Consider the following 19952-nt stretch of genomic DNA (forward strand, 5'->3'; position numbering starts at 1 on the left):
GGTTGTTTTCTGCTGCTCCAGAGAAGCGGACACGGAGCAATGGATCCAAACTACAAGAAAGAAGATTCCACCTAAACATTAGGAAGAACTTCCTGACAGTAAGAGCTGTTCGACAGTGGAATTTGCTGCCAAGGAGTGTGGTGGAGTCTCCTACTTTGGAGGTCTTTAAGCAGAGGCTTGACAACCATATGTCAGGAGTGCTCTGATGGTGTTTCCTGCTTGGCAGGGGGTTGGACTCGAGGGCCCTTGTGGTCTCTTCCAACTCTATGATTCTATGATGGTCTGTGGACTGAGCTCTCTCAGCTGGCAGGAGTCATGTTCTAGGGCATGACTCCTCCTGCATCTTCTGAGGTTTTACAGGGGTTTCCCATCAAGCAACTCTCAAGAACCACTCAGAGTCAAGGGATAAACAAATTTTGTCACACACATGCATATATCCAATCCTTGCCCACTGAAACTATGGATTCAGGGTTCCATGGTGTCGCTGTTGCACAAAAACACGGTACAAGGGCATCAAACCTCAATATTTTATAATGGGCCCCCCAAGCCATGAACAAATAACAGGTCACATCCATTCCCATGCAGCCAGTGCTTCCCACTGCTTGCCTCGCTGGAAGTCCCACCACTTCTCTCTTTTGAAAGTATGCAGTCTTGTTATCCACTCCATCTGGAAGGCCAGAACTATTTTGTAGTCCTGAGACAACTATCAGAAAGGGCCCTAGAAAAAACATTGCACAATATTTTTGTTGTGGGAAATCTCCCCCCACCACATGACCAGAAAATCCATATTTCCACTGCAGGAATTAATACAGAGATGAATTACAACGTTTTGTGAAAATTGATATCATATTGGTGTGGCAGCACGGCTCATCTTTTTCCAGTGATCAAACACTTTTCAAGAAAACCACCTTATTTACACCATACGTGTTCTTTTCCATAATGAGCATTTTCAGAAATGCACAGCCAATTTAATATTTGAGCAATATATATTTAGTCATATTACAATTGTGCACTTTTTTCATAAAAGTGCAACTGTGAAGAAATCTTGTTTATTTGAATTTAAATTTGAATAGGTAGGTACTACGTAATGTGTTCTGACATTTGTATTGTAATGTACATTGCAATGTATTTGATGCAGGAAGTTTTTTGTTGGGTTAGGGCAAAGTGTGTGGCCTTAACTGACAACTGTGGGTTAGAAATGCCAGGGGGTAAAACAAGGATGTTATGCATATTTTGATTGGTGGGTACAGGTTCAGAATATACAGTTAGACAGTGTGATTGGCAAGGGCTGGTAAAGGGTCAGGGTCAAGGACCCCTGGATGGTTAAGTCCAGTCAAAGTCGACCCTGAGTTGTGGCGCTCATCTCACTTCAGGCCGAGGGAGCTGGTGTTTGTCCAGACAGCTTTCCGGGTCATATGGCTGGCATGACTAAACCACTTCTGGTGCAGCAAGGCACTATGATGAGTGCCAGAGCACATGGAAACACTATTTACCTTTCCACCGCAGCAGTACCCATTTATCTCCTTGCATTGGCATGCTTTTGAACTGCTAGGTTGGCAGGAGCTGGGACAGAGCAATGGGAGCTCACTCCGTCGTGTGGATTCAAACCACGACCTTCCGATTGGGAAGCCCAAGAGGGCAGGGCTGGACTAGAAGTGTATGTATAGCAAGCAACTGGTCAGCAGATGGTTGGTTGGTTGGTTGGTTGGTTGGTTGGTTGGTTGGAGAGGACGAGTTGTTGGGGGCTTGGTGTTTGTGGAATTAGCCAGAAGAAAGCAGCAGAGTAAGAGGATCAAGGAAGAAGAAGGAAGACCTGAAAGGTAGGTGAATCATGGAAACAGAACTGTAGAGTTAGAAGGGACCTTGAGGGTCATCCAGCCCAAACTCCTGCAATGCAGGAATCTCAACTAAAGGTAGCCATCCAACCTAATAACCTCCAGTGAAGGAGCACCCACCACCTCCCGAGGAGTCTGCTCCACTGTCAAACAGCTCTTGCTCTTAGAAAGTTATTCCCTTTGTGAGGGTAGCTGAGTCACTTGGCTTCAGCTGGAGAGACAAGGGCAGAGCCAATTTGCTGTGCTGAGGGCAAAAGTAGGAACAGCTTGGACTATGAAGCCCTGGTGAGTAGGAGGAGACCAGAGGGAAGATTTCCAGGATGGCATAGCAAGGCAAACCTGTGTTCAGAAGGTCTGTAAAGGGGAACAAAAAGAGGCTTCCACAAGAATAGACTGCTGCATCTGACCGTTGGCCCATATAGTCCAGCGTCCTGTTCTCGCAGTGGCCAACCAGATGCCTGCGGAAAACCCACAAGCAGTACCTGAGTGCAACAGTACTCTTCCTTCCTATGTTTTCCAGCAACTGGTACTCAGAAGCGATGCTTCCTCTGTCAAGGTAGAGCATAGCCAACATGGCTGGTAGACACTGATAGCCATCTCCTCCTGTTGGTGAGACTTAACTGGGATTGTGGGAATAAAAGGGCAATTTGGCTAAAGGGTTTTAATAGGGTAACTGCTCCCTTAAAATTGCCTTAGTATAGCATTAATAGTAGAGTATCAGCAGTAAAGCAGTGCCAGGAGAAAACGATTTGCTCACGGGGCACCTGCAAAATTAGATTTTTATTCAGGGAGGCCAAAGTGTTAAAGGCCAAAGAAAGAAGGTAGTACCCGGACAATAAAGCACAAAAGACTGATTCTGCTATGCGACCCTGCACAAAAAAACTGCTATAATAAAACAACTCATGCCAGTTGAGGTAGTAGGCTGGTGTGGAATGTGCCTGGGTTTTGACTTCTTTTGCTTCACTCTCAACATTATTTGATCTCTCATTTGAAAAAAAAGAATCTCCCCCCCCCAAGTACTGTAAGTGCAGTTTAATACCTGTTGACTCAAAAGACCTGCTCCTGAGTTCAATAGGAATTCATAGAATCATAGAGTTGGAAGAGACCACAAGGGCCATCGAGTCCAACCCCCTGCCAAGCAGGAAACACCATCAGAGCACTCCTGACATATGGTTGTCAAGCCTCTGCTTAAAGACCTCCAAAGTAGGAGACTCCACCACACTCCTAGGCAGCAAATTCCACTGTCAAACAGCTCTTACTGTCAGGAAGTTCTTCCTAATGTTTAGGTGGAATCTTCTTTCTTGTAGTTTGGATCCATTGCTCTGTGTCCGCTTCACTGGAGCAGCAGAAAACAACCTTTCTCCCTCCTCTATGTGACATCCTTTTATATATTGGAACATGGCTATCATATCACCCCTTAACCTCCTCTTCTCCAGGCTAAACATGCCCAGCTCCCTTAGCCGTTCCTCATAAGGCATCGTTTCCAGGCCTTTGACCATTTTGGTTGCCCTCCTCTGGACACGTTCCAGTTTGTCAGTGTCCTTCTTGAACTGTGGTGCCCAGAACTGGACACAGTACTCCAGGTGAGGTCTGACCAGAGCAGAATACAGTGGCACTATTACTTCCCTTGACATCCATGACATCCCTTCCTCCCAGACATTCATGCATAAGGTTGCAACCTAACTTTGTTAAAGCCTCGCTCATCAGTCTCGAAAGGAAATTTTAAAATAGAGGTTGCTTCTTACTGAAATAAATGAATTTTGCATTGCTGGAGAGAAACTGGGAGATCATCTTGCTTGTTTTGTCATTAGCTCCATTAGTTGCTTAGATGTGTTTGACAGAACACCTATATAAGTGCTGTCGGTTGCACACCGCTAGCCTTAACAAAACAGACATTAAGGCCCTTTGATCAAGATGTTGCAAAACCAATTTTGAATCATACTGGTATCGTATATTTGTGTCAGTTACAAGGTACAGATATACAAGCACTTGTAACTTGCATCATTATGATTCCTGGAATCAACCTACTATAAATGTTTGCATGGGAAATATTTAGCGTGCATTGACAGCCATTAATAATTCCAGCAAAAAAAGGAAAAAACCGACAGGGATCAGCAACTGGAGGGCTTGGCCAAATCCTACACCACCCTGAATATGAACAGTTGGCCCTTCAATTGTAAATCCATAAGCAAGAGGGACATGAGCATGCCATGGTGTTATGTGCACACACAGAGGTCAACACATAGTCCTGGTTGGTAACCTAAGGTCCCGTTTTATCTCCAATCCACCACACCCATTACCAGTTAAAATACTTGTGTCAGAAACCATTAATACTCTCCCCACAAATTCACATTTCCTGTGAAATCTTCACTACAGCTAACCAGATGTTGTCTGTTCAGTAAATATTTCTATATAGATGGCGTTATTTAGCACATTAACTAAATAGTTTAACCGCCCATTGTTACCATGCAGACTTGCTCAATGCTTGGCAGCTTACATGAGCCATCTAGGATAGTTTTATTAATTTACACTGTCTTATAGGTACATCTCCAGTGTTATATGTCACTGCATTCAGGCAGCACTTTATTCAGTTTTTCTTGACATTTCCTTACCAGGTAATTTTTTGTGTTTTATGTATCATTCAGATGACGTACAGCTCACTTCTAGAAATCTAGTGGATTTCTAATAAGAGTTTTCCTTGTGTCTCCTTGAGGTACTTCCTTCTTGAGACATTACAGCTGTGGAGAACTTAATCCTGTTGTCCCCCAATTTTGACACACGTTCCTAAAATGCTATTCTGTTGTTTGGCAAGTGGGGAGAGTGAGGAGCAACTGTGTCCTGGGGAAGCCACTGAGTGTTAGCAGTCGGATCTTTTGCCTAGATGTTATATTGTTATGTGATCCTTTTCCCCTGGGACTGCAAGGGTTTTTACTGTCCAAGGGCAAACAGAAACAGAGGTGCAACAGCAAGGTCACAGACTGCTAAACCTGTTATCATCTCTCACGAAATCAGTTGTGAAATGTTCTGCTGTGTCACCCTCCACCATCCTTCTGTTTTTGAGTTGTTCCCTCAACTTTCAGAATATCAGTTAACATCACCCGGCCTAACTGGCATAGCTTCTGCTCACGCTTGAAGATGTGACAGGTCGGATATGAAATATCTTTTTTGTATACCTGTTGCTGGCCTGTAATCAGAAAGTTCAGACTTGTGCTTTGAAATGAATTAAGTTTATCTTTTTCACATAATGGTTTCCAAGGTAGTTCAGTCACACCCCCAATTAGGGAAGCTATTGTCGGATGAATGCAATTTCCTCAACCTCACATGTCATCCCAAAGACCACTGGTCAAATTAGCTATTGAGAAGTCATGTGCACTTGTTGTAGTGCAACGTTGCATTTCAAAACAGATTGGGCACTGAAGAAACACTGGGAAGTCCATGAAGCTCATCTCCTTCCGGTAAATAGGGCATGCCATAATATGGAATTCTTTGGCCTTAGGAAACCAATGTGTCAATGAAACTAAGCGCTCCAGCATATATCCCTCACATATTGAGCGGGAGAATGGGACTGTGCCCATCAGCTCTGCCCTGTGGATGCAGCTAACAGACATACACCCTGCCAGCCATGTGCTGGTGCTTATTTGAAGGGGTCCTATGAAGGAGGAGAAGAAGAAGAAGAAGAGGAGGAGGAGGAGGAGGAGGAGGAGGAGTTTGGATTTGATATCCCGCTTTATCACTCCCCTTCAGGAGTCTCAAAGCAGCTAACATTCTCCTTTCCCTTCCTCCCCCACAACAAACACTCTGTGAGGTGAGTGGGGCTGAGAGACTTCAGAGAAGTGTGACTAGCCCAAGGTCACCCAGCAGCTGCATGTGGAGGAGCGGAGACGCGAACCCGGTTCACCAGATTACGAGTCCACCGCTCTTAACCACACCACACTGCCTCTCAATGGCTATGAATGTACGTATGAATGTATCTCCTTCAAGAGAGATCCAGGGCAAATGAAGATTTCATCTTGCGTGAAAGACATTATGTGCTTATGTTGTTGGCACACGTATACAGAAACCCTTAATACGAGACGCATTGCCAATGTGCAGAGCAGGACCACCCAACACAACCCCCTCGGGCATCTTCTCAATGTATGGAAGGATCTGAGAGAACCTCACTAGTGGTAGCAGCATCAATGGTCATTGGCCCACATAAATAGGTAATTTACTGTAGCTGATGAGTAGTTTCGATTAGTCTGGCAAATGTACCCTCTACCAACATCAGAAACAAATCATTACTAATAATATAAATTGAATACAATTGTATGAATGTTTATTTCTAGTTACAAGAAACAGAATCAGTCCCTCAATTGTACAAAAATACCTGAAAGATTACAATTAGCTTCACAACCCCCCCCCCACAAAGCTATTTACAGTTATGAAGCAAATGCATATTGAGTAAGAGGTTTTGTCTCTTAAATTAATACCTTTTGCATTCCCTGAAAACTTAACTTTTATTCCATATTACAGTCACTAAAAAGTCTTGCATTGTGACAATATAATTTACAATAAGCAAGTCTTGCCACTGGAAAGGTGCATTGATTGGTCAAAACGGTCAGGTACTTAGTGCAGAAAAGAGAAGACAAAACATCTAAAAACTGAGGCACATGTTTCTTCAAGATTAATTCAACAAATAAAAAAGCTGTTCATTTTCAAACACCTACTGTTCTATAACTTACCTACTGGTTTTTTAATTTAATTTTATTTTTTACCAGATGGTTTGACATTTTCCTTCTCAACATATTCCAAGATTGCTACATGAAGTATTTTATTTTAGAAAATAAAGATCACAGGCAAACAAAAACAAATGATAAAAATTCAACAGGCTCCAGAAACAACCCTGAGCGTCCCTCTTTACATTCATGTCATTTAAATACAAAAGAAGTCAAATGTCCTTCAGTCCTTGGTTTTGAAGCAGCCAACCAGCTGTATCTGCTGCAAATGTTTAAGGTGGGATTTTAACAATTTCATTTCCAGCAAAACCAAAAAAAAGGGAGGAGCAATAATGATGTGCTCTAGTAAAGTAGCTGCCACTCTGATGTGGCTCATTTCTTTAAAATAGCTCATTTTAAAGTTGGGTGTACAAAATAGTCAGCTATCTACATAGAAAATTATGATAGTCAAAGAATGCAAGTTTTATAAACATGAAACAATGCAAAACAATTTTTTAAATTTGCTGAAAACTAAGTTAAGACACAAATTTATCTCAAAAGTCTAAATGGTCTTATTGAAACTAGAGAATGAGTATGTTAAATCATTTTTAATATATATAGGAGGGGTGAAACAGAAAATGCAGAGTGAAATCAAAGATAAAATTTAGCTTAATATGATGTCTAAAGAACATTGACAAAAATAATAATATGCACATATTAAACCAGCAAGTTTCTAATAAAAACTAAGTCAAGTTTCTTCATTTTATATGTAGACATTTCATGGGGGCAAAGCTACTAGAATGTGTTCTGTAAACTAAGATACAGTGTTTCTATACCATTGATAATTCAGCTGGTATATGTGACTCAAGCTGGTTATTTTTTCTTAAGCTACTCTCACCGCTATAAGAATACCTTGTGAATAAAGAACTGCTTTTCCAACTTCAGCCAGCAGGATGGGCTATTTATTAGTTACATGAGATAATCAGTAGAGATAAAATTGATTTTGCAACAGTAATTCTGAACATTCCTAGGGTGAATACACTTCTTGCTTTACAAACCGTGCAAAGTACACAAAGCACATCATGTGTGTATTAACCATGATATTCAAAGTCTGACAGTCACAAACCGTATGGCAATCCAATGGGAAATCAAACCAGCACTGACCTTCCTCTAATGCTAGCTACCGCCAGAAGGAAAAGCACAGCAATGTGAACATGGAACAAATGAAACATTTAACAAGAGATTGTCCTGGTTCAGATATTATAAAGCCCTCCAAAATGTGTCTCCCCATGAAGGCAGCTGGTAGCTTCTGAGCCAACCTAACTATGCCGCCTGCAATTTACTTACCATATGTGCCCAAATTTCTATTTATCAATTTGGATTAAAGCTGGGTCAGGTATTATTTGCTCCATGCCCACCTGGAAGGCTTTAGAGAGCCTAAAACAGGCCTTGAAAATACCTGCTTTGCATATAATGATAAGCCACAGTTTGTTCAACAAATCACAAGTTAACGACGAATTGCTCAACAAAGGATCAAATAAGATATGGCTTGTTTCTCAAGAGTTTGTTTTGCTTTCCAGCTGCACTCTCCTCGGACTTCTGTAGCTTGCTGAACACTTTGGTTGGAGTGGCCAAACAAATCATGGTTAAGGAAGGGTGCTTGGTTCACTTGCAATGCCAAACTATAGCTAAAACAAGTCAAGCTTCATAAGCCTACAAACGATGACTTCACATAATGATTTGTTGGCAGTAAAGAAATGAGAAGTTAAAACCACTGGGTTTTAATGTAATGGTACACCACGGTCTTAATAAGCCATAGTTTAATAAACCATGGCTTACCATTGTGTGTGAACCAGGGCCTTATTTAAATGATGAACCAGGAATGAAGCAAGACCAAACCAGTTTGCCACAAACTAGTTTGACCAACTAATATAAATACTTTAGTGCATATACTCCCAAGTATTAGGTTACTGAATTGTCAATGGTAAATTCAGCAGTGGCATGAAGGGTTGAATATCCAATTTCTATTAGCAATAAAACAAGCCATTAATCCAGCACTACTGCATATTATCACCCAATCATTCTGGTGGCACTTGCATAACTTTTCTTTGCGCAGGTCTGAAATGGATGGAGAGCAGTCAATGGATTTTGCCCACAGTTTTGTACAGAAGTTTTGGCAATCCTGCACAATACAAGCAAGACACAGTTCAACTGAAGAAGAAATTATTCAAATTTACCTGACTGGGCATCACTGTTGCCTTGCCAACACTTAGGACAGGCATAGGCAAACTCGGCCCTCCAGATGTTTTGGGACCATCATCCCTAGCTAACAGGACTAGTGGTCAGGGATGATGGGAGCTGTAGTCCCAAAACATATGGAGGGCTGAGTTTGCCTATGCCTGACTTAGGAAAACAACTCTATGAGTTTTAGCCAATGTTAGTCACACTCATGAGTAGATCCATTGAAATTAATGGACATTAGTAACAGAAGTCCTTAATATTCTCTATGGGCCTACTCTGAGTAGAACTTAGTTGGAAACAACCCTATGTCTGTGCCAGTTCGGCCATATCCAACAGTCTAACCATAATTAGGAGACCAGGACACTCCATGGCCATTTCCCTCTTTCTTTCAGTTTCGGAGCAAATTATAGTTAGGCTTACATCTTTACTGGCATTTTCAAGTAACTGTAGACCCAAGTCATTTGCAAACAAGGTTAAAGACTTATTTGCAATCTGTGTTTTGGTTACTGAAAATGCGGGTTCAGAGGCTGGAGGGAAGGATAATGCAAACACACGGGGCCCTCTTGAACTCTCAACCATGGTTAGGAGATTGGACAGTGATACACCTGCACGAAAGGCCCTGTGACATGGTCAGAAAGCAAGGAAACACTGAACTTGTGTCCTACTATGTAGACTAAACAAGTGAAGCCCCACCTCCCAAAGCTGGTTCCAAATACATATTGTCACTCTAGCCTTTGTCAGTGGATTTTCCCAAAGGGTCATGCAGACCAGGGGGCTCAAGTAGGCTGAGAATGTGGGGGAAGAGAAAACACATTCAGATTAAAATGGGTTAAAACACATTTATGCATAGAATCAGAATCCTTTGCATGACTAGCTATTATTAGTGTCCTGCACACAAGCTACAGCCATTATATATTTTTTTAAAAACCCAATCATTCTAAAGAGTACATATGTTGGTATGTGTATATTGCCATAGTTGTATCCACACTGTTTCTTCAAGAGCATCGGTACATAACATAGCTGCTGATTTTCAGAGCCATCAAGTCATATTTCTGTCTTCTAGATCCTTGTTAGGCTGAAGCAACTCATGAAATACAGGATTTAGATTAATACCCAAATCCTGCATAAGTGTAAAAGCTTTATCAGCTCCTAATATAGGCCATATGCAATATCCAAAAAGTAGGAGTGCAAAAAACAAAAAATAGTAGAGTGTGATCCATACAAAAAGTAAACACACTAAGTCTTAAATTCTCAAGATTATTCCAGGGCAAGAGTTCTTTTCAGTAATTTTGCTTCACAAACTTGATTCTGTTAAATGGACCAGCCAAGGGACAGTTTCCAGTTTTGTTTAATGATTTTACACACCCTTTCCTGATTTTAGGGGTTGCTAGGACACTCAGCACCAAGCATGTTTAGGTGTTATACAAACCAGCAAAATCTCAGTCTGTTGCTCAATTCATCCTTTTCCAAATCCCCAAGGTGCATAATTCTTGTGAACAACTATTCTGCTAATTCCCCAGTGTCAACCTTCCTTTTATAATATTTCTCTAGCAACTTCCATCACTGAGCAAAGTCGGTCTTCCACATGGATCCAAATAGAGGTCATAAGGCCACACGTATGCAGTGGTGTTTGAGTTTACACGGCAAAACTCCCTTGTTTAGTTGGTAGAACTCAACAAGCTGTATTAGGTCAGTGAATTTGGTGCTCCCATCATCCAGACTGAAAAATATCTGTCCGTCATCTTCACACTTGAAAAATTAATAAAAAAATATTAAAATACTAAAACCATGTCAAGTTAAACAGCAATGTAACCAAATTAGGGTGCTAACTAATGGATGGATGCACATCAGCAAAGGGTGTCAACTGACAGAAGCTCATCTATCAATTGAGCTAATACTTCAGACTTGTTTAAAGTTGGTTTTACCTCATCCACAATTCGGATATTCAAAATATAAATTTCACCATTTCAAATTTTGGGCACAGCAAAGCTCCATCTTTTGACTTAACCCTTAGCCCATAGTCCCAACAATAATAAATATAATAAATAAATAACATTTTATTTATATCCTGCCCTCCCCAGCCAATTCCAGGCTCAGAGTGGCTAACGAAGTAAAATAATACAGCATTAAAATCAATTCATTATAAAATCAGTTCAAATCAAATTGATGGCAACCATTGGGCTAGAGTTCTCTGAGGATTACCAAAGGAGGGGGTCAGGCTGTGCCTTGGCCAAAGGCCTGGTGGAACAGCTCTGTCTTGCAGGCCCTGCAGAAAGATGTCAAGTCCCGCAGGGCCCTAGTCTCTTGTGACAGAGCGTTCCACCAGATTGGAGCCACAGCCCAAAAAGCCCTGGCTCTGGTTGAGGCCTGTGGCCTGTGACCTTCAAGATGTTTTTGTTTGAAGACCGTAAGGTCCTCCGTGGGACATACCAGGAGAGGCGGTCCTTTAGGTACGAGGGTCCTAGGCCATTTAGGGCTTTAAAGGTTAAAACCAGCACCTCAAACCTGATCCTGTACTCTACCGGGAGCCAGTGCAGCTGGTGTAGCACTGGGTGAATGTGATCCCGCAGCGAGGACCCCATAAGGAGTCTCGCTGCGGCATTCTGCACCCGCTGGAGTTTCTGGGTCAGTCTCAAGGGCAGCCCCACGTAGAGTGAGTTACAATAATCCAGTCTGGAGGTGACCGTCGCGTGGATCACAGTGGCTAGGTCAGGGCGCAAGGATTGCGGGACATTTGCCCGCAATCCTTTTACCATTTTATCCTTCCCTTCCCTTCTTATATTGTCTCCACCCCACTTCCCACCAAATTAGTATTACTGGTATAGAACAGAACATTGCTTGCTCACCATGAAGGTATCCAACAATGGGTTAATATCTTTGACTTGCCCAGGAAGGCCGGAAATGAAACTAATTTTTTTCCACCAAGCCTGGTTCTCTTTCCTCACTTTTGTCCCTCAAAAAGGTTTAAATAGAACACATCTTGAAAATAATTAGGGAAGGAGAACTACGGAGGAGGCATCTGGGCAGGCCAAACTATAGGGCGCAAGATGATGCTGACTTTGTGAAGAGGATATGGACAACATCAGGCTAGGCACAAGGATGGAACAAAGTTTTGGGTTATGTTAGCCACTGAGAAACAGGATGTTATCTTGGATGCCTCTGCACACCAAACCAAAATGAATCTTCCAGTTGACGTTAAGAGGTATCCAACAGTTAAAAAGTTACATTACATTCTAATTAGGGCACGTGGCTGAGCCAGGAAGTGGGGAGCACATTGAATTAACAGGTCCCCCTTGTTCGGCAGGAACCAGGGTAAGGAAGTCTCTAGGTTGAGGGTCTCAGAGAACCAAGGCTAGAAAGGGGCCTGCTCCACCTGTATCTCTTGTATCCTCCTGCAGCAGGAGAAGTCAAGAGGGTGGTCCTTTTGGCACTCCATGTATCTGCGCCTCTGCCCAGGCTATCTGAAATCTAAACATGTAGCTTGGGAAGCGGCGGTTCCTGGAGAAGGCAAAGAGGTCTATCAGTGGATGTCCAAGTGCTCCTGTATTGCTGCAAACACCTCCCTGTTGAGGATTATTCCTCCTACGTCCAGGTAGCTGCAGCTGAGATAGTCTACAGTCATGTTTTGCATCCCTCTGCATTGTCCTTCAGTGCTGACTTGAATGCTGTCACATGGGAGAAGTGCTTGCAGTGGTTTGGTCCACAATATGCCTTCCTGACTCTTGCCCATATCATAGCTTTAGGAGGAGGTCCAGGGTGTGGTTAACACATATTTACAAGAGGAGTATGTGCCTGATGTCCTGAAACAGGTGGGCGCTCTTTAAAGAAAGTCCTCCCTGAAAGTTGCAGAGCTTGACAATTATCACCTGGTCACAAATACTGTCCTTTGGCAGTAAGGTGCTTGAGAGGGTGGTGGTATAGCTACAGGCACTATTGGAAGAAAGTGATTCTCTTGACCCATTTCGGACTGGGTTCATGTCTGCTTTGGGGACAGAACTGACCTTGGTTGCCCTGACCTTTGGGAGAGGGATGGGGAAGTGAAACCGTGTTGCTGTTGCTTAATCTCTCAGTGGCTTTTGATACTGTTGACCACAGTGTCCTCCTAGACCAGAGATGGCCTAACTTGGCCGTCCAGCTGGTTTGGGACTACAACTCCCATCATCCCTAGCTAACAGGACCAGTGGTCAGGGATGATGGGAATTGTAGTCCCCAAACAGCTGGAGGGCCAAGTTTGGCCATCACTGTCCTAGACCATCTTCTGTGAGTTGGGAATGATCATTACAGTATGATCCATGCTCATGGAGGCTGATGGGAAAAGCCAGCAGTTTGACATGGTTAGGGAGCATTGCTCTCGGTCCTGGGCAAGGGCATTAACCTGTTGTGAGATACCTCTGACAACCAACAGCCCTTACAAACACAACGGACACAAAAAATGGGTGAACTTTTCCATTTTCTGTAACAGTGATATTATTTGTGCTACGGGGGGGGGGGGAACGATTTTGAAATTTGAATTGTGGATTTCCACTTGTTAATTTTTGGCTAATAAAAAAAGAGAGCCAAAATTAAAAATTATGCTTTGTTCACAATTTTGTCCCATAAAGATATAAACAACTTCTTCACAAAAATAAGTTAAGACCAATATATCTGAAATATCACAAACATTGTAGCCCAAAATAAATTACCGTAAATTAATTTTAAAGATTGGCTGTCACTGGAGATAATCTGGCATTTCAGGATGTTATTCTCTGAGAAACAAAGGCATTTGTATTGTCCATGTTGAAAATACTATGGCTAGAGGTCTTTCACTGAGTATTACACATGGAAGATGAGTGTGCATATACAGATAAAGGTTTCTAAATTCAGCCCTGTTTTCTGAAATAATAATGACGACATCTGGATTGAACTGGTCCATTGTCTGAAGAGGAGACCATGCGCCTTTTCCCCAGTGTGCAGCTCTGCCGCCTATGCTGTGACAGAACACCTGAACAGACTTATGCAGAAGTCAGCCAAAGTTGCAGTGTCAGTTTGAACATTGGATTATACATGCACATACATTCAAATGCTCCATTGCTGCATTGGGGGGGGGGGTGGAGATAAGCAACTGCCCTCTTCTGACTGATGGACCAGATCAGGAAACAGGTCTTGCCCAACTTAACATATTCTATGAAAAGTACAGAGAGGAAATGAGAAAAAAAATCTAGTTTCTGAATGCTATCATTGGTTGAACTGAAAAGTCTTTCAGAAATCTTCATCAAGAAAACCCATGATGAATTCTGCACCACATTTTTTAAAAGTGCCGTACTTACCGGCAAAATCTGGAAATGCTTAATTTTTTGATGGTGACACAGTGTAAGTACAAATGCCTTTGGGTTACTCTGACTGTCCCGGAGAAGAAATAACCTGGGAAGCAATATTGTACTTTATTATTAAATGGACTACTATTTGGAAATAAATGAACATCTCCGTTTCATTATTTTACCAGCTGACAGGAGCGATCCGGCAGTAAATCACACCAAGCAAGTTGCAGTTAACTCTTTGTTAGCAAAAACAGGATCTGCATAGGTGTGTCAGGCCTAATAAGCACAGCAACCTTTCTCTGGCAGGTCCTGCGGCCATGAAGCAGTTGTTAAGACTGAAGGTCCTCCTCACAGCTGCCCAAGTCCCCTCTTCTCCAGTGTTTTTCACAAGCTGTCTGAGACTGTGCCTTCATGCCGCCACCCTGTCTTCTGCCCTTTTCACCCCTCTTCTGGTTCTGGGAGACCGGAGGGCGGGGAGCTTGTCACATGCTTCTTCACCAACAGGGCTCCTCTATGTCTCTTGGCTTCCCTTCTCTCCTGCTTCTGCCTCGAATTCTGGACTTATCACTGCCACAGACTCTCCCAGCTCCCCAGGTTCTGCTCCCTAAGCCCTGCTGCCTCTTCCAACACCTCCTTTCCCCGGTCTTCTCCCTCTGACCTCTCATCATTGCCCCACCACCAATCCCTGGGCTCTGAGCCTTCCTCCCTTGGGGTTCGCCATCTGGTTCCTCCCACCATTCCTCTGTGTCCAACCAGTCTGTTGACACCAGCACACATTAGAGTCTAACTCTAACTAATTTGAAATTTGGCTGATGAAATTATGACAAACCTTGCAACCTTGGAAATGCTCGTGAACAGTCAGATCAATATAAGTCTTTTTAATTACCCACCATCACGGTTGCAGGCCAGAGCGAGGAGAATATATGCAGAACATTTGAGCATTCATAGGGAAGCGTAACGTAAGTCCCAAATTAAAACCCTGGCATCGCCAGGCAGCCTGAGAAGACCCTGGAAAGGTGATGCCAGTAGACAACATTTTGAGCTACATCCTGTGATCCTACAAACCTTCAGTAAAATAATATGCCACCCCATTTCCTCCCCACCCCCAGCCCTCGCCAAGGATTGTATGCCGTGGTCTTTTCAGACTAGGTAAACTAGGTACTTTTACAGTGGTGCCTCACAAGACGAAAAGAATCCATTCTGTGATTCTCTTCGTCTAGTGGTTTTTTCATCTTGTGAAGCAAGCCCATTAACGGATTAGCGCTATTAGGGCTTTTAGCGGCTTATCTGCTGATCAGATCAGCTGATAAGCGGCTTAGCGGCTTAGAAAAAGGGGGGGGAAGGGAAAAAAATCCGCAGGAACTCGCAAGGCATTGTCGTCTTGCGAAGCAAGCCCATAGGAGATTTGTTTTGCGAAGCACCTCCAAAACGGAAAACCCTTTCGTCTAGCTGGTTTTCCGTCTTGCGAGGCATTCGTCTTGCGGGGCACCACTGTACATGAAAATTTGGATCATGGTTGTATCTGGGGCACTCGGCACAGTGGCAAATATCACGTGCTGGGAGGAAGAACGTACCCATCCACAAGACCCTGCTGTTTAATAATCCTGTGCGATTCTTCTCTAGAGATTCTGCCGTGAAACCAGTTTTGTGTCCTATGAATAACTGAAGAAGAAATAACTGGTCATTGCTAGTATTCAGCACCGTAGCCCAATTCTTCTGTAATTAATTAATATATCAATATATTATTTTTTATACGCCACCCATCTCCTGGGTTTCCCACAAAAAATGAATCAAACATAAAAGCCATTGCACAAAATGTTTAACATGAACGGGGCTCAAGCTAAACATCAACGTTCCCTTTTAAAAGGACAAAGAATAAACTCTAGCTTTCTGGCACAAGAAGAGCAAATATGGCTTAATATAATTTAAGTTAAATTTTAGTCAACATGGGCACCATCCAACCACAGATGAGCACTGAAGTTTGACGGAATTCAGCGGAATCAGGGAAAATTAATTACAGTCTCAGCTTTCCCACAGAAATTATACGAGATCATCTACCTCTCCAAATACTTGTCAGTTTCAATTTTTCTTACCTGTGTTCAGCATGGAAGGATGAAGAGGACTTTGGCTGCCAAGGATATTCATTCTTGTGCTGCGTTTCTGTAGAACAAAGAAGCAAGCACAAAACCTCAAATTATTAATATTACTATATGCAAAAACAGCATATAAAAACGTTTAACCCAGTTTCAGTTTCTTCATGCCATGACAGGAAATGTATTGCAATGCATTGAGAAGTTTCTGTACCTTAAAAATAAAATTAAAAAATTAAAAGTTGAATTTTGATTTGGCTTCCAAATCAGCCAAGAAGCTCATTGGGGGGAAAGTTGAAGCAAATTTCTCCAATCCAATTTTATTGTTATACAACTATTACAAAATGCTCTTTGGATGAAAAGTGTGGTTGTGTGTGTGAGAGAGAGGTTTTTTGTCCACATGGAGCAATAATCAAATTAAGTCTCTTTTAAGCATACGGGGAGGCTGCTTAGTACTCCATTGATAAGCCAACAACACGCCATTAGCCCTATGTCAATCAAGGCCATCAAGTATCTTCTTCAGCCCTGGGTTCAAACCTCTGCTAAACCACAAAGCTTCCTGGATGATTTTGGACCACTTATTGTGACTTAGTTCTAATCAATCACAGGGATTTGAGGTTGTGGGAGGAGAAGTATCATTTATACAATTCTGAGATCTTTGGAGGAATTTTTTTTAAAGTTTGAATTATTTTTGTGGAAATGCAAATCACGTTACACACACACACACACACACAGATCTGAGATCTCTATTGGAGGCAAGGTGCAAAATTCATGAAAACCCTACAGCTTATTAGAGGTAAAAACAAAAATTTCAGTTCATTTAGGAGCAATTGTTATAACAATATTATCCAACACAGCACAGACTATCACCTTATTGTCTGCAGGCCCATTTAACTTTATATTGTATATGCAATTTAAATCCCATTTAAATTATATTTAATGGCAGGAATAGTAATGGCAACTAACAACAACAATTTGGACTACTGTAATTCACTCTATATGGGGCTGCCCTTGAAAACAACTCAAAGGCTGCTTCTGGACCAAAATGCAGTTAACTAGTTTTTTGAATTTGACTGGAATCATGTGCCATATTGTGTTGATTCTCAAAGATCTGCACTGGCTGTCGATATGTTTTTGGTCTGAGTTCAAGGTTCTACAGACGACTTACAAAGCCCTGAACAAATTGGAGCCCAAATGGCACAGCGTCTCTCCAGATATAGTCCTGCCCAGGAATTAAGATCATAAAAGGAGGCTGTCTTCAGTGTCCAACCTGTGGGAATTGTATTCCTTACAGTGATTGGCATTCTCATGGTGCCACCCCAGTTTTAGAATGCCCTGCCCCTGATACTATGGTTCTGCTTCCAAATTACTGTCACCCACCCAGAGATCCAAGATAAAGAGAGAGATAAATATTTCAAACAGAGGGGACAGCACCTCAGCTCTCCTGAGGAAGACATATATGACCTCTTAATGTGATGGGCGTGTCCAAGACGTACGTCTCGCATATGCGCGCAACCTTGCTGCCCCTCTGAAACAGCACTTGGCACACACCCATGCTCATTTTACTGTGAATACAGTGGTACCTCGGGTTACATACGCTTTAGGTTACATATGCTTCAGGTTACAGACTCCGCTAACCCAGAAATAGTACCTCGGGTTAAGAACTTTGCTTCAGGAAGAGAACAGAAATCGTGCTCTGGCGGCGCGGCGGCAGCGGGAGGCCCCATTAGCTAAAGTGGTGCTTCAGGTTAAGAACAGTTTCAGGTTAAGAATGGACCTCCAGAATGAAATAAATACTTAACCCGAGGAACCACTGTATTGCAGAATGGAAAACATGACAGGAAGCTATTGCAAGGTCTACCAAAATTTGAGTTTCTGCAACAAAGTACTGCCCCCGCACTGCTTCTGGTAATGTCACGAGGAATTCAAAGCGTGTGGATTCTGGCTGGCAAATAGAGCTGCCACCTCACCAGCAACTTGGAGAACCAGGAGCTCTGAGATGGAAATTCGCGGTGCTTCCAGTCTCCACTCACATGATCAAATTCCTTCAGACGTTCCCGCCACCAGCCCCACCACAGCAGCTCCCATCCCACTTCTGACAATGTTAAGCCAGTTGCTCTTTTCTCAGACCCTTGTTCATAAATAAATTTCCCGTCGGTGGTCGTGACCACTACGCTGCCATGGCCACGGGAGGTTATCAGTCAGCAACTGCGAAGACGGAAGCTCCCTTACCCTCCAAGCATAGCCTTCCTCCAGGGCGGCACTCTGGGCTTCTGCTGGGTTTTCAATAACTCTTCCTATTTGTCCGGAAAAATCCATTGCTACTAAGGAATTTTCAGACACACTTCTCTGAAAGGAAAATTGTTTTAATGGCATTATCTAGAAAACGTAACTACTGGTTGCTTTTATTATTTTTGCATGCTCCTCCAACCCTTCTCCAGATTATCAGTTTTTAAAGACTGGGGTGTTTTTTTTAGCATGCCATAGGCAGATGCTGCTCTGCTGGGCCAGGAGAATAAGAAATGTAAACATGGTTTTGGTGATGGGTTTTCACTGTGCAAAGCTTTCGTTGGCCTAAGTGTGGATAAGCTTTCATGTGAGGAGCCTTGTGAATCTGGCTTCACATTTAACATTTATAGGCTGGGATCCACAAAACAGTACAGCTGGCTTCATTTCTTTTCATTCAATTTTTATTGGTTTTCTATAATCCAATATATACAAAGCTAGTTCAACACAACCAGTTCTGTACGCACAGGGAGGCTATGAGGGCGCTTCTCTGCCATTCGGTCCAATTTTATTTTATATACAGACACAGTAGCCCAGGAATAGCCCTGGTGTTAACCAGTCTCTGCAAGTGTATGGATTTACTACAGTTCAAGGTTACTTTCTATTTCCTTTCTTGAAATTATTTTTTTAAAAATCATTCTGACTTAAGACCACGGAACCCTTTGTAATGATAAGACCATACATCATTCTCCCCTTGGCATGTTTTATTATTGACTCAGAAAATTCCATTGCTGTATCCCATATTTCTTTATTGGCAAATGTTACAACTTATCTTTGTTTCCTTCCTTTCTCTAAGCTATTCCCCCCACCCCCTTTGTTTCTTTTTTCTGTAACCTGATTGTCATTATTAAAATTCCATTTAAAAAATTGGGGGTGGGGGTGGGGGAAGAGACTGGCTGCTGGACACTTCAGATATATATATATTCTGTTCCTTCCATGACTTTTGAACTCTTTTTACTCCAACTGCTTCTCACGGTTATCCTTTCACACCTAATTTCTAAACTTCTTGGCCTGTCTGAACAAGAAAATCTTCAAGGCCTGGCCTATAAGAATCTAGCCTAGCAAGAGCAAGTTTCTATACTTCCAGGGCTAAGATTGACCAGAAACTGTTGCCTAGCAACAGCAGAGTCCATGGTCTAATATTCCCCAGAAATTAGAAGAACTTGCATGAAAGTGGCCTCCCAATTTCTCTCACAGCCCCATATAAGTTCAGCAGAAACAGTTGGGCCTGGTGAGCAATTAAGGTCCCCAACCCTAATCTGCGGGTTGCCATCTGACTGGATTTTGTTCTGATCCTGATCTGATTTTAGGATAATAATAATAATAATAATAAATAATAATAATAATAATAATAATAATAATAATTTATATCCAACCCTCCCCAGCCGAAGCCAGGCTCAGAGCGGCTAACAACAGTAAAATGATAAAACATTCTAATGTATTTTAACTGATTGTCTGATTTTATGTTAATGTGTTATACATTTGATGTTAGCCGGTTTGGGCCGGGGA

General features: G+C 42.4%; 1 protein-coding gene across 4 annotated transcripts in view; it reads right to left on the bottom strand.

The window, feature by feature from the left end:
* Positions 1–6128: 6128 nt before the first annotated feature.
* GRB10 (growth factor receptor bound protein 10) overlaps positions 6129–19952 on the bottom strand; it is a 100449-nt gene continuing 86625 nt past the window's right edge. For all 4 annotated transcript variants that reach the window (XM_082194900.1, XM_082194903.1, XM_082194901.1 and 1 more), the window contains 5 exons: positions 18390–18506; positions 16161–16227; positions 15642–15729; positions 14077–14170; positions 6129–10519 (listed from right to left, as the gene is read on the bottom strand). In XM_082194900.1, coding sequence (XP_082051026.1) covers positions 10373–10519; positions 14077–14170; positions 15642–15729; positions 16161–16227; positions 18390–18506 — 513 coding nt within the window. In that variant the 3' untranslated portion in view covers positions 6129–10372. The remainder of the gene's footprint in view (positions 10520–14076; positions 14171–15641; positions 15730–16160; positions 16228–18389; positions 18507–19952) is intronic.

This window comes from Podarcis vaucheri (genome assembly GCF_965113315.1).
Source record: "Podarcis vaucheri genome assembly, chromosome: 13".
Taxonomy (NCBI): domain Eukaryota; kingdom Metazoa; phylum Chordata; class Lepidosauria; order Squamata; family Lacertidae; genus Podarcis; species Podarcis vaucheri.